This window comes from Mastigoproctus giganteus, chromosome 1, assembly GCF_048544385.1.
Source record: "Mastigoproctus giganteus isolate SK-2022 chromosome 1, ASM4854438v1, whole genome shotgun sequence".
Lineage (NCBI taxonomy): Eukaryota > Metazoa > Arthropoda > Arachnida > Uropygi > Thelyphonidae > Mastigoproctus > Mastigoproctus giganteus.
In genome coordinates this window covers 22,984,301-22,998,586 of record NC_143575.1, presented here as the reverse complement: position 1 = coordinate 22,998,586, position 14,286 = coordinate 22,984,301, and the positions used below count along the sequence as shown (strand labels likewise).

Below are 14,286 nucleotides of genomic sequence, written 5' to 3'. Positions count from 1 at the left end.
CAAAAATCCAGGACCCATTATACAAAAGGCTGAGACATGATAAAATAAATGAGGCATGTTCATATGGCAAATTTTCATTATCTCTGATGGCCTATATAAATGTTGACAATGTTAGTATGTGATATTAGCAGAACAATATACTTGACACCTCAGTCATGCACAAGAATAACATTTATTACAATAAAAACACAGTATATAGCAACTTTTAAAACAAAGGCAAATGAAAGGCATATAAAACTGATAGGATGGGGTGGAGACTCAGCATGACCACATCTGGCACCGAATTGGCATCATAAGTGTCTGTACAAGTGTGTTTGCATGTTTAAAAAACTTGGAATAACTTAAAGGCGAAAATCCAACTCCCTCTGCCCACAAAACTGGCTAACTACAGCCCTCTTACATAAAAATTAAAAAATTGTTAGCAGGTTGAAAGATATACTGCAGTAGGGAAAAGGAATCATATGGATAGCACTCGGTGGCTTGTGGATTTTCTGTGGCATGTCAATCACTAACCCTATACTAGATTGTTTCTAGAAAATATTTTTATTTTCTTGGTAATTAATCCATAAAAGAGGTATTAAATGGCATAGGGATCAAAATGTACATAAGACCATAATTGAAATTTTAATGGCTAGCTATCCTGGCAATTATACTTTATTATAGTCTTGTATATATTTATCTAAGAGTATCCTTTAGATACAACTGGGTTATGTTTTAATATGGCATCTATTTTTTTTTCAGAATCTTTGGAATTATACTAAAACATTTATGACCGTGTAGCTCAATCTCTTCAGACACTGAAAAGGCCAAATATGAGGGCAGATTGAAAAATATATAGATTATATATATATTCAACGGGGCTTAGAGGGGAACAGGTATCCTGTGTGTTATCAGACACTCAGCCTAAAACACTGATGGATCCAATATCTCTCTATTACAGAAGATTTAGGAGAAGTCCGGTTGGCCTGCCTCCCTAAAATCCACTCATGCACACCTTCTCGATGGTAAGCCCTGTTACGTCACTTAGGTGGCAACGAACGTGTAGAGTGGTTCTCTTCAAGACGCCTGGTCAGCGTGAAGAGGAAAAGACCAAACCCTCCAGCAATGAGCACAACAATACAAATGGCCCTCAGTCCCCAGCAGCTTTCACTCTCCCTCTTACGGCAGCGAGAGGATCAGAGTAGAAGCAGAGGGTGATAAGAATCTCTGGGTACGACCAGGCTGCCATGCACGGAAATTGAACTTGGCCTGTTATAACGTACGATCACTCATCGGTGAAGACAGGATATTAGAGCTGGAAAAGGAATTAGAAAATGTGAATTGGAATATCATCGGTTTGGCTGAAACAAGAAGAAGAAATGAATCACTTATAAGTTTATCAAGTGGAAATCTGCTGTACACTAATGGAAACAGTGAAAGGAGTGAAGGTGGAGTTGGGTTTCTGGTCCATAAAGATTTTAAAAACAACATTTTGGAATTCAAAAGTACATCACCAAGGGTGTCAAGACTAATACTCAAGATTTCTAAGAGGTACAAGCTAAAGATTATAATGATTTATGCACCAACATCGAGCCATGATGATGAAGAGGTTGAAGAAATGTACACTGAAATTGAGAGTCTTCTAGATGAGCAGAAAACCCACTACACTATTATTATGGGGGACTTCAATGCTAAGGTTGGAAAAAGGCAAAACAGCGCAGAAAGAGGAACTATAGGAAATTTTGGAATTGGTGAAAAAAATAAAAGAGATGAAAGACTTGTGGAATTTGCAGAATCTCAAGGAATGTCAGTAATGAACACTTTTTTCAAGAAAAGGGTGAACAGAAAGTGGACATGGAAGAGTCCAAATGGATTAACAACTAATGAAATCGACTTCATCCTCACTAACAGAAGATATATTGTGAATGATGTTACCGTCCTGAATAAGGTAAATGTTGGAAGTGATCACAGAATGGTAAGATGTACACTTGATATAGATGTAGGAAAGGAAAGGAAAAAACTGACTCGAGTAAATAATACAAAGGTCTTTGAAATAACAGAGGAGGAGAAAAAGCAGTATGTACTGGAACTTAAGAACAAGTTTGAGCTTCTGCAGACTGCTCAGGACCAAGATATCGACGAGGAATATTACAACTTTCTGAAAGTGATAAAACCCAAGAAACCTATAGGGAAACAGAAATCCAAAGAAGAGAAAATTAGTCAAGAAACACTTGTCATGATGAACCAAAGACGACAAATGAAGAGCAAGAAAAACACTGACAGGGAGAAAATTGAGTATACTGAGTTATGCAAAGCCATTAGAAAGAGACTCAGAGAGGACATAAGAAGATTTAACACAAGAAAAGTAGAACAAGCATTAAGGGAAAACAAAGGATTTAAGTCAGCAGCCATGAGCAGTAATACAGAAAGACAAATGATACTGAAACTGAAGAATAGCGATGGTGTACTTATAAACAGCAGAGAAGGCATAATTCAAATAGCAGAAGACTACTATAGAGAATTATACAAGGAGCGAGGGAATGATACCAGCAGTGGGGAAGATGGATTGCAAAGTTGCAACACATACGACATACCCGATATTCTTCCTGATGAGGTAGAACATGCATTGAAGAAAATGAAGAATCGGAAAGCCCCGGGGGAAGATGAAGTTAGTGTAGAGTTAGTGTGTAGAGATGTAGAGATGAAGTTAGAGTGTAGAGATGAAGTTAGTGTAGAAGCTAGATGTAGAGTTGTTAAAATTGGGAGGAAGAGACATAACACAAAAACTGGCAAGGCTCTTCACAAAGTGCATTAGAAAAGGTGTGATGCCTAAGCAGTGGAATAATGCAATCATAGTTTTGCTGCATAAGAAAGGAGATAAATCAGAAATTGGAAATTATAGACCAATTAGCTTGTTATCCCATATCTACAAGTTGTTCACAAGGGTCATTACTAACAGATTAGAAAGAATACTTGATGAGAATCAACCGAAAGAGCAAGCTGGCTTTAGGACAGGATTCTCAACTATGGATCACCTTCACGTAATATCACAGCTAATGGAGAAAGCAAATGAATATAAAACACCATTATGCCTGGCATTTGTGGATTATGAAAAGGCATTTGACTCCATACAGCATAAGGCAATGTTTCGGGCACTGGAAAGACAAGGCATAGATACTCCATATATTATGATTTTGAAGAAAATATATGAGAGTGCTACATCCTTTATTAGACTAGACAAAGACAGTAGCAAATTTAAAATCGAGAAAGGAGTTCGACAAGGAGACACAATATCTCCGAAGCTGTTTACTGCTGCCCTTGAGGAAGCTTTCAGAAGATTAGACTGGTCGCAGAAAGGAGTCAATGTGAACGGAGAGTACCTAAACCATTTACGATTTGCAGATGACATTGTGGTCATAAGCCAAGATCCCAAAGAATTAGAGGAAAATCTTAATCAGTTATGCACAGTTAGTAAGGATTTTGGACTAAAGATGAATATGGCTAAAACAAAAGTAATGATGAACAAGTATGCCACAGAAAGGGAAATAATGATTGAAGGAGCAGTAATTGAAAAGGTGGAGTCATATACTTATCTGGGACAAGTTATTAGCTGTAATAATGATAAATGGCTGGAAGTCAAGAGAAGAATAAATTTTGGATGGATAGCATTCAGGAAATATGGTCACATACTGAAGAGCAATATCCCAGTTTGTCTGAAACGTAAAATAATGAATCAATGTATACTCCCCACCATGACTTATGGAAGTGAAACTTGGGCACTCACCAAAAGAATGGAAGAGAAGCTAAGAACTACACAGCGAAGAATGGAACGAATTATATTGGGAATCAGACTGTTAGATAAGAAGAGAAACACATGGATTAGGCAGCAAACTCAAGTAAAGGACATTCTTATCAAAACTAAAGAACTAAAATGGTCTTGGGCAGGACACATAGCTCGAAGACATGATGACAGATGGACTAAGAAAATAACAGAATGGTACCCAAGAGGAGCTAGAAGAAAACCTGGAAGACAAAGGCGGAGATGGATAGATGAAATTCATGAGTTTTTGAGTAGTAAATGGATGGCCAGTGCTCAAAACAGAAGGAACTGGAAAGTTGCTGGAGAGGCCTTCATCCTGCAGTGGATTGAAAATGGCTGATGATGATGATGATGATGATATATTCAACAGTCTTCAACAATCCATACACTATTTAAAGTAGCTGGTAACATTTCAAAGATGTGTTACAGGTCATTTTTCAAGAGTGCATTTACTACAGAAGCACAGGCTTTTTTTTTTTGCTTCTGTACTGCTTGTGAATTTTTATCCCTGTAAATGTTTTGCAAGTTCAGAAAAGCCAAAAATCACAGGTAGCAAAGTTTTGGTTATAGTGGGTGTCTTATAGCACTTGTGTGATGTGAGGTCTTGTGTTATTCTGAAAGAAAGAAACCACTGTTTCTCCTTCAAATTTGGACCATTTTTTTTTTAAAACAGACCTGTCCAAATGCACTCGATGTGTTAACATAATAAGAAACATTTACACTTTGATTTTCTGGAACAAAGTACTGTAAAATTATTCCTTTAGTGTCAAAAAACAGAACTGACATCAATTTTTTGCAGACTTCAGTACAGAATTTTTTTTAGCAGCCTCCATGCTTTCAAATGATGGATTATTGTTTAGTTCAGTTTCATTTCTGGATCATAATGTCATATCCATGATTTTTCATAGATGAAAACTGAGGATAAAACACAGGTTTTGTTGAACTTGTGTCAAGACATCAGCAAATTTTAACTCACTTTTGCTGATCTTTGGAAAATAACACAAGAACAGCTTATAAATTGGGACAGTGTCTTTCTTATCAACAATTTACCATACTTTTACATATATAGAGAAAGTTTATTTTCCTGTAATACAAGTCAATGGTGAGACTGAATTTGGAGCACTGTGTTCAGATCTGTCAGTCACTAAAGAAAGACAATGAGTTTCTTTAAAGGATCCAAAGATAGGTGATCACCTAGAGATAGCAAAGGATTGTCGATATCAGGAGAGCTATGAAGTTGTGGGTTACAGAGTTTGAAAAGTAGGCAGCTAAGGGAGGGAGAACTAATTGAGGTGTATAAGGCATTTGGAAGAGGGGGTATAGCCAAATGAATGACAGTGTAATTTTCACATTGAAAAGGAACGTAGAAACAAACTAATGCAAAAACCTAACTTTCTAAAGAAGTTTAAGTTTGGTCAGCTTGTTGGTAATCAAGGTTAACAGTCTGGCAAAATTTAAGGAACAGTTGGCTCAGTACCTTCTAGCATTTAGAAGACTGATATAACAGTTGGCTCAGTACCTTCTAGCATTTAGAAGACTGATATGATTGGATATAGGATGTAAACAATTTTTTTTTTTTGACTGATGCAGAAACAGCCTGGCTTCCTTGCATCTTTTGTGTGCTTATACTAAGCACACAAAAGACAACTGTTATGACAGTGAAACTTCCTCTTGATGGATAACTGTTTAATGACATTTTAAGGTCCTCTGACAGGTGTGCAGAATGATACAGGTAACATCAGTGGGAGGAAGACATATTTACTGATGTATGCAAGTTTGGGGACAATGTGAATTTGCTACACTATTTTAAATAGTCTTCTTTGATAGAATCAAAAAGCTTGTAGAGGTAGGAGTTGGTGACTGCATTGAAAAATAGCATACTCCTATTTCTTGAATAAGCCATTTTTAAGCCAATGAAATTCACATTTTTTTTAAATTGCTCACTGTAGTATGTTCATATTAATGTTTATGTTTATATTGTTTATTTGTTGTGTTCACGACCCTTTACTTTATACAGGATGTTTCAAAATTGGATGGAACAAATGTAGGAGCATATTCTACGGCTAAAAATAAGGAAAAAAGTTCTTGAAAACACATCTCAGAAGCCTTTATTTCTGGGATATTAAACATGAAATATAAAAAGAATGGTAATATGCATAGAATAAACCACAGATTGCATATTATCCCCAACAAAATAATCTAGGGGTGTGAGGTCAAGTGATCATGATGACTGCATACAGGGCCATTCTGACCAATCCATCAGTTATTGTACTTCATATTTAAAGTTAAAAACATTACTGGAAAAGTGGGCTGGTGTACCATTGTGCATAAGCTACATCCTTTGGCAATTTTCAAAAGGTATATCTTCCAAGTGTCCCCACTAAATAGAATAGTTTCACAGCAAATGTGGGTATGACATTGGTAAAAGCCTTGCTGGTAAAAAAAAAAAAAAAAAAACAGTAAGATTGTCCCCAAGAACACTACACCAAATATAAGGAAACATTATTGAGAATTTCATTTCTTGTACACATGATTCATCTGTAACCAGAACATGGCTGAGAAACTGAAGTTCATGTGTATATTACAAAATGAGCCACTGACAAAAATTCTGCATTTATTTACATCTTGTGGCAATGATTCTTGTACAGGAATACTGTGAAATGGATACAACTGCTGTTCATGTAATGTTACTGTTCCTCTAAGTTGTTTCTCCACAAAAGCAAAATGTTTTATGATTTGATTCTCATGGAGTTGAAACTTTTTCAGTGTATCTGCAAACTGCGGCTATGGAATCCTTATGAACCTCACCATAAATTAAAATCATATCAGTTAACTTGGCAAAGGTAAACAGACTCATAACATCTCCCATAATAGCTTAACAAATGCCATACTGTAAAAATTGTTGCAGTTGTTGTGGAACCTGAAACTCAAGTAACAGATAAATTGACAATGCTAGTATGTACCCTACAACACTTGTTATTCAAAGTAGAACAAAACTATTCTTTCAGTGTTGGTTTATTTGTTTTGTACTATTTAAAGTCTGTTTTACATGTTTTTTTAATTTATGATTAATGTTTTAATATCTTGGAAATCACGACTTTTGGTACATATATTTACAGAAACTTTTTATCTTATTTTTAGCAGTAGACTATGCTCCTATATTTGTTCCATGTAATTTCGAAGCACCCTGTATATACATAAACCTTATTGCTCACACAATAGTAGCAAAACCTGGCAAAAAAAACCATACTTTATGACAATCTTCTGCCACCTTTTTTTCAGTAGTCACATTATAAGTGAATAAAAATTTTTAAAATTAAAATACTGGAAAGGGGGAAAAAAAGTGAATTTCAAACTAATAAATAATAACAATCCAAACAACAAAATCCTTCATGCAAATCAATGGTTTCATCCTGTGTCAAAACTTCCCCATTGGTAATCAAAGATATCTATGGTGGCACTGGTATGCAGCTTCAACAGGACGTGCTTTCTCCTTCTCAAAGCAAACCTTAGTCAGTTCAAGCATTCATTTGAAGGCACCCTACTGCAACCATGCTCCTAGTGTTCTCTGTATGGCATTTCATTATTTTCAATGAATGTGGTAATTTAAAGAACCACCAAAATATTGCCATATCAATTGTTCTCTGAGTAATTGGTGTGATTCATGTCATAAAGCCATGATTGGCTTGCCTGTATTTTTAGCAATAAAATGAGTATTTATTTTGTTTATTTAAAAATATAATGTAATGAAAACTGATACACTGCAACATTATTTTTCTTTTCTTCTCAACTGAAAAAAATATAATTAGTGGAAACAGAAAATTTCTTAATGACCTGATAAGAATTATAAACAGTTAAGAACTATAGCTGTGCAAAGGACTTACGAATTACATTTTCATATAACTTATAGTCATAACCAGAAGTTTATTTGGTTATGGTCACAACATACGAGGAATTCTTACTATAGTGTATGTTATGGTATATCTAATAAATAAATTATACCCTAGATCATATATAAAATTTTCTATTTTATTCTTTCAGGAAGGATAAGTAAAATTTTGTCTTAATTTTAAACATCTTAAAATATCAACACAACAGTAACAATGTTTCCTGAATTATTTTTTCTTTTCAATAGCTGCAATAATTAATACAATTATTCAATGAAACTATTTATAAAATGGAGCACACTTACAAATCTGATAACTTAAATGCATAATATTCATAATACTAAGGTACTACATGTGTTACAATTCATTATTAATTTAAAAAAAAAAATATATAGCAAATTTGAGAGACTTTTTCCCCACATATTTTTAATACAGAATTTTATTTCATTCAATTTGGAAATTATACATTACAGATAATGCTAACTGTTATTTAAAAAAAAACTTAATAATTTTCTTCTGCATAAAAAAACATTTCATCTTTGTACATTCCGTGAAGATGAAACAGAAATAGATTTCACAGCATTATTACTTTTTTATTTCACTAAACTTTGAATCCAGTTCCAAATTTAATGGGATTACATAAATTTACAGCACTGCTGCAATACTTGATTGGAGTTTTAAAGCTACTATTCTATAGAACAGTAAGAAATATGTAACATATGTGGTACTCTTACAACAGAGTGTTTTAGTCACTGATATAAAAAGGACCCATGATGAGAAGATAAAATATACTATTTTGGAAAAGTTAGCAATGAAAATTTTCGGCACATGTAAATGTACATATTTTATACAATGATCAGTTAACTAAACTTGCTTAAAACAAAAACTGTACAGTTCCAAATATTTTCTCAAGTCTCTTGTAATGTACACCATCGAGTAAAACTATTCCACATACTCATAAGCAGTGGAAGACACCAATAACAAGACTTGAGGGTCTGATCACAGTATATATAGATATTGTGGCAAGTAGTCTTAATAAAGAGCTTATCCTTGAAATAAACTTAAAATCATACTAGTTTCACATATTTGCGACCTTTGATCCGTGACCTTCGCAAAATCATACTGTGCCTACTAGCCAAAGATGAAGAATTCTGAGATTTTAGCATAGTCTTTGATGAGCTTGCTTCACTAACTTCAGTAATAGGTGAAATAAGGTTGATAACACTCTGGGAAGAATGAACAGATGTAATCCTTTGGCTTCTGCAAGCAAAACAGAAAATATACCATTAATACACTGGACAATGAAGTATACAGAGAATATAACTCCAAGAAAGCTGTTTCGATCTTCTATTGTGCAAATTCTCACAAGCCTAAACTTTTTAATATCCATCCAACTGAAAAACCTCATGATTTCCTATATGATATTCCTTGTATATTTTCCTGCATATACAAGGAATATCATATTCAGCAGCATTTTAAAACAGTAGCTGCACATAGCCAATATCTCTCACCTGATAATCAGCTCTCTGGGAATGAACATCTATCTGACAGGGAGGTCATTATAAGGTTTAAAGACAGGTTCGAACTTATGGGGGGGGTGAATTTTCTACAAAATTAAGATAAGAAATTGAAAAACTTTATAGCTTTACTGTAATTTGTTAGACAAATAATGGAGATGGTAATTAACTCCAAAATCATACTGCCATGCAAAAAAAAAAAAGTGCACCAAAATATATAAAAAAATAAAAATGATTAAAATTTTTGAAAAATTAGATATATCAGTATTCTTTCTTTTAACATAAATAGTGCAGATCAAAAGGTCAAACTGTACAGTTTGACTCTGATTTGCATTATTTATATTTTGGAACCAGAGATGTATGGCTGCAAAGAAAATTCACATCTATCATTCTTGGGTTATATAAGTTATGTGGCACACTGGCTGGAGTAAAATACTTTTTTTGCTCCTGATGTTTCATCATAAAATATATTAAAGAATAACATTACAAAGTACACAACTGCCCTTATTCTCAATTTAACTTGAAAATATACCAAATGGTATGAAAAGTATACTGAGTAAGTTTGTAATTTATTTATATATATATATTTTATTTTTTTTTATGTATACCCCAAACACGAGAGGTATTAGAACCTATAGTACTTAGTACCGTGCTTGGGTTGGAGGTTGAGAAGATGAAAGAAGATATTTGCTGACATTGCACTTGAACTTCTGTAGACTGTAATTTTCAGGAAATAGGTATGAAGGAAGGCTGTTCCAAAAGACGTCAGTTGAACGAATAAACGAGGAAGATGAAAAGTTGGTTCTGTGGGTTTGAAATTGGACAGTAAATGGATGTTGGCTGGTGGCGGCACGTGTTCGGACTGTTTTGAAAGAGAGAGCGAGAATTATAGAAGCCAATTCAGAAGAACAGTGATCGTGGAAATATCTGTAGAAGAGGTATGCAGCAGCATGCCTCTTCTCCAGATATTTCCATGGCTGTAGATACTTCCACTCGCTGTCTCATAGACAGTACGTCTATGAGACAGCAAATGGAGAGACTCTGTTAGAGATGAATCATTAATTAATATAACTGCCCTCTTCTGAATGGAATCAAGAAGCCTGAGAGAGGTTTTGGGGGCACCACTCCAGATTTGGGAACAATATTCCATGGTAGGGCAGATTTGCGATTTGTACAGAGTGAACAGCTGTTTGGAAGAAAAGTAACGCCGAGAGTAAAAGAGAAAACCAAGCTTTTTAGATGCAGAGGAAGCAATATTTGTAATGTGCTTGTGCCAAGAGAGATTAGAAGTCAGGGTAATCCCCAAAAGAGATATATCATTTTGCCTAGAAATCGTAGTGTCACCAAAGATAAGCATAGGAGCAGAAAAATCCTTTTTGCGAGATATGACAAGGCTGAGTTTTAGAAGGATTGAAATCAACTAAGTTGTCTTTGCCCTACTGGAGAATTACCTGAAGATCGGCTTTTAAGGAATTGGTAGCAGATTTTCGAGAAGTTGAAGCTGATTGAGCAGGGCAAGGTTTCTCAAAATGAAAAGTGGAATGCAATGTGCTATCATCAGCAAAACTATGGATAGGATTTCCAGTCAATGGAAGGTCATTAATATACACTGAACCTTTCCACAAATGGGTAACATAAGCCAGAATATCCCCAATGGATCAACACTGACGAAATCCATACTGGCGATCGTTGATCAGATGGAAGGTTTCTAGGTAGTTTAAGAGTTGGTGGTTAATTGATTTCTCCATTACTTTAGAAAGAGTAGAAGTAATTGCAATGTGATGATAATTGGATGGGAGGGATTTGTGACCCTTTTTAGAAACTGGCTGGATATGAGCAAATTTCCAAGCAGAAGGAAAAATGCATCTGGAATAAGAAAGTGAAAAAAGACGACAAAGAACAGGAGGAAGTTCAACAGCACAGGTTTTGAGAACAAGTGGAGAAATACCATCGGGACCTGGAGCTTTCTTAGCATCAAGATTCGTCAAAATCCTTCTGACATCCTTTTGACGAAAGACCACAGGAGGCATTGAATGTGGTGTGCTGGGAATGGTGGGAGGTGTTTTACCAAGATCATTAATACATGAGTTGGAAGAAAAATGGGATGCTAGCAGGTCAGCTTTATCCTTGGCTGAAGTGACAACAGAACCATCTGGTTTGGACAGAGGTGGGAGCAGAGATGGGCAAACGTTGCGGCCATGGCAAGAGACCAGAATGCTCGGGTACCATTAGGGCAAGAAGCAAGTTTTCTACTTGTACCCTGTTCAAAATCTAGTTGGGACTGATTAATAACTGCTTTACAATTGTTGCGAGCTTTGGTGTAGGCAGAAAATGAAACTGAAGAATTAGAAACAAGCCAATTATGATATGCAATGTTCTTCTCTTGAACAAACCTTAGCACATTTATTGGAAAACCAAGGTTTAGATATAGGACGAGATTTTAAAGTGGAGTGTGGGATAAAGGATTCCATTCCTGCAAGAATAATTTCACTGATACGATCTGAGCAAACGTTGACATCAGAAGTTTTGAAACAGTAATCAGACCAAGGAAAAGAAGAAAAGAAGTCTCGCAGGTCATCCCATTTTGCATTCTTGTAATGCCAAACAACACGAGGTTGGGAATAGCCATGAGATAAAGGTTCCATTGGAGAAGAGAATCACAAAAGTTGTAATCTGAGGTGCCTAAAGGACCTCTCACTTCGACTGTGTACTTAAAAGGGTTGTTTGTGAGAAAAAGATCAAGCGTGTTGACTGTATGGTTAGGATTGTCCAGTATTCTTGTAGGTAAATGAACAATCTGTGCAAGGTCATTAGTAATTGCAAAAGCCTCAGCATCTCCACCAGCTGGGTTGGTGTGACTAGAAAACGGAAGCCAGCTGGAGTTGTGAACATTAAAATCACTAAGGAAAATTACCTCACTGTTAGGAAAGTTAGACTGAAGAGAGTCAAGTTGCAAAGGGAGAAAATCAGAGAGCTCCAAGTGATTAGTGGACTTGGGAGAACGGTAGAGACAACAGATGAATTTGACAAATGAGGTAGAGAGATTTTAAGCCAGAGAAGATCGAAAAGAGGAGATTCCAAATTATCAAATCTATGACAGGGAATATCAGAACAGACATATGCACAAGTACCACCTTTGAGGCGAAAGGAATCATACAGCAAATAATTTGGGCAACTGAGATGAGTAGTAGTTCAATCAACTGATAACTGGGATTCTGTCAGAAAAAGTACATGGGATTTGGCAGACTGCAAGTGGAAATGGACATCGTTGAGATTATAACTGAGACCACATATATTTGTGAAATGAATTAGGAAGTGTTTGGAAGTTTTAGATGTTTTCGCAGATAAGCTTGCTCTCTTAGTTTGACAATTTATGGTGTATTCAATAGTAAGAAAAAGTTTGTGGGACATGCTGTATGAAGTAATGAAATTTTTGGATATGGCGTACACATGGTAAGAATACACCCAGATCCCTGACATTAGTGGCCTCGACAATGTCCCCTGCATACACACTACTTGGACTCCCTCCAGTCACTATCTGGCAGAGTAGAGGTAGCAAGATTATACACTAGCTGATCCGGAAGCCTCCTAGAGAGTTATCAGTAGGTTCGGTCCAGTGTACTAACTAGTGGTCGGCCTGCGAACACCGTTTTAGAGCTGTACCCTCGAAATGTAAGGAATATTGGATCTCGCCACGATGTTCATCATAACCTCAAAAGTCATCAATCAATCATACTGCATGATGGAAGAGATGGGGAAGGGTTTACTGAAACTTAGCTCTGGAGACTAAACATGGGTTCCACCACTTCAAGCCTCCAATAAGCAAAGTGGTGGTATTGCACTGGTTGATGAGAGTCATCTACCACCTAGTACTTCCTGGTAACACAGAGGGGTGGCATTCCTGCATGTGGTGTGGGTGCCACACCTCGATCTCTGCTTATGTTGGTTTATCCCTGGATGGTCACCCACAGCATGCTTGTGCATGGAGGTTATACCCAGAATTACTAACAGTCCCACCATCTTGAAGGTGCCAGCAGAGGATCTGGCTGTCACAGACCGTCTGAACTTCGCTGAAATTTGGTCCACTTGACTTGAGTGTCACCCGAATATCAGTTCCATCAGTGTTTTAGACTCCCAGGTAGCAAGTACAGCTTGTCTGGCATATCTGAGAGAATGTCTGTGACAACCTCAACGACCAATGGTTTTGGAAAATAATTGCTTTTTTGGCAAATGTATGCACATGTATCCAGTAGAGAAGTAAATTCTAATTCTAGCATTCCTTTAGTTCTGGGTTTCAATAGTTATGCTGAAAGTGAAGGAGGAGTTGGTAGAAATATGTGTAGCTATCAGATAACAAGACTGCTGTTACTGTTTCAATTTAAATATCATACTGTTGTTGTTGTTATTTGAATTTAGGAGCATTAGCAACTAAGGCCATATTGCTCTGGGGATATGCGGTGGTCATTCCCTGACCTTTCCGCATCCTCCATATTTGGTAGTCATGGGCTCGAACCCCGGTCTAATGAAGAAGCGTGTGCTACGCACTGCTGCTCCTGCCCACCCAGCTATGGAGGCGCCTTTAAATATCATACTCTATTCACACTTGTGTCCACTATAATCTCAAAATAATGGATAACATACAAAGCATGTTTAAACAATTTTTTTTCTCCCTTTATTTCAAAAATTCGAATGTTGTGCAAAAACTGTAGTGCACCCATTCTTTTGGTGTGCCTGTTTAAAGGTTAAAACTATCTTTTCTTATTCTATAAAACTATCTTATTCTTATTCTAGTAATTTCTTGCTTGTGTCAGGATGGCAAGTTACGTGCAGTCGAGACCACAGAGAAAGAGTGCTATTGTTACTTTACATGAGGAAGGATGTTCTTCCTGTCTTATTGCTTATAGAGTGTCTTGTAATCAATTGACAGTGAGTAGATTTCTTTCCAAACTCAAGAGTACTGGTTCTGCTGATAGGAAGAAAGGAACCAGATGCAAATGAGTCTCTACGCCAAAAATGAGTCTCGACTGCATTTTGAAGTCTTATGCCTTAAAACCTCTTCGTCTGAGCTGAAAAGAGAATGGGA

The 14,286-nt window shown here is 36.2% G+C and overlaps 1 protein-coding gene across 3 annotated transcripts in view; it reads right to left on the bottom strand.

Moving 5' to 3' along the window:
* Positions 1-8,316: 8,316 nt before the first annotated feature.
* The window catches only part of Elys (AT hook containing transcription factor 1 homolog), a 315,674-nt gene continuing 309,704 nt past the window's right edge, over positions 8,317-14,286 (bottom strand). For all 3 annotated transcript variants that reach the window (XM_090371873.1, XM_090371882.1, XM_090371891.1), the window contains exon 38: positions 8,317-8,946. In XM_090371873.1, coding sequence (XP_090227999.1) covers positions 8,754-8,946 — 193 coding nt within the window. In that variant the 3' untranslated portion in view covers positions 8,317-8,753. The remainder of the gene's footprint in view (positions 8,947-14,286) is intronic.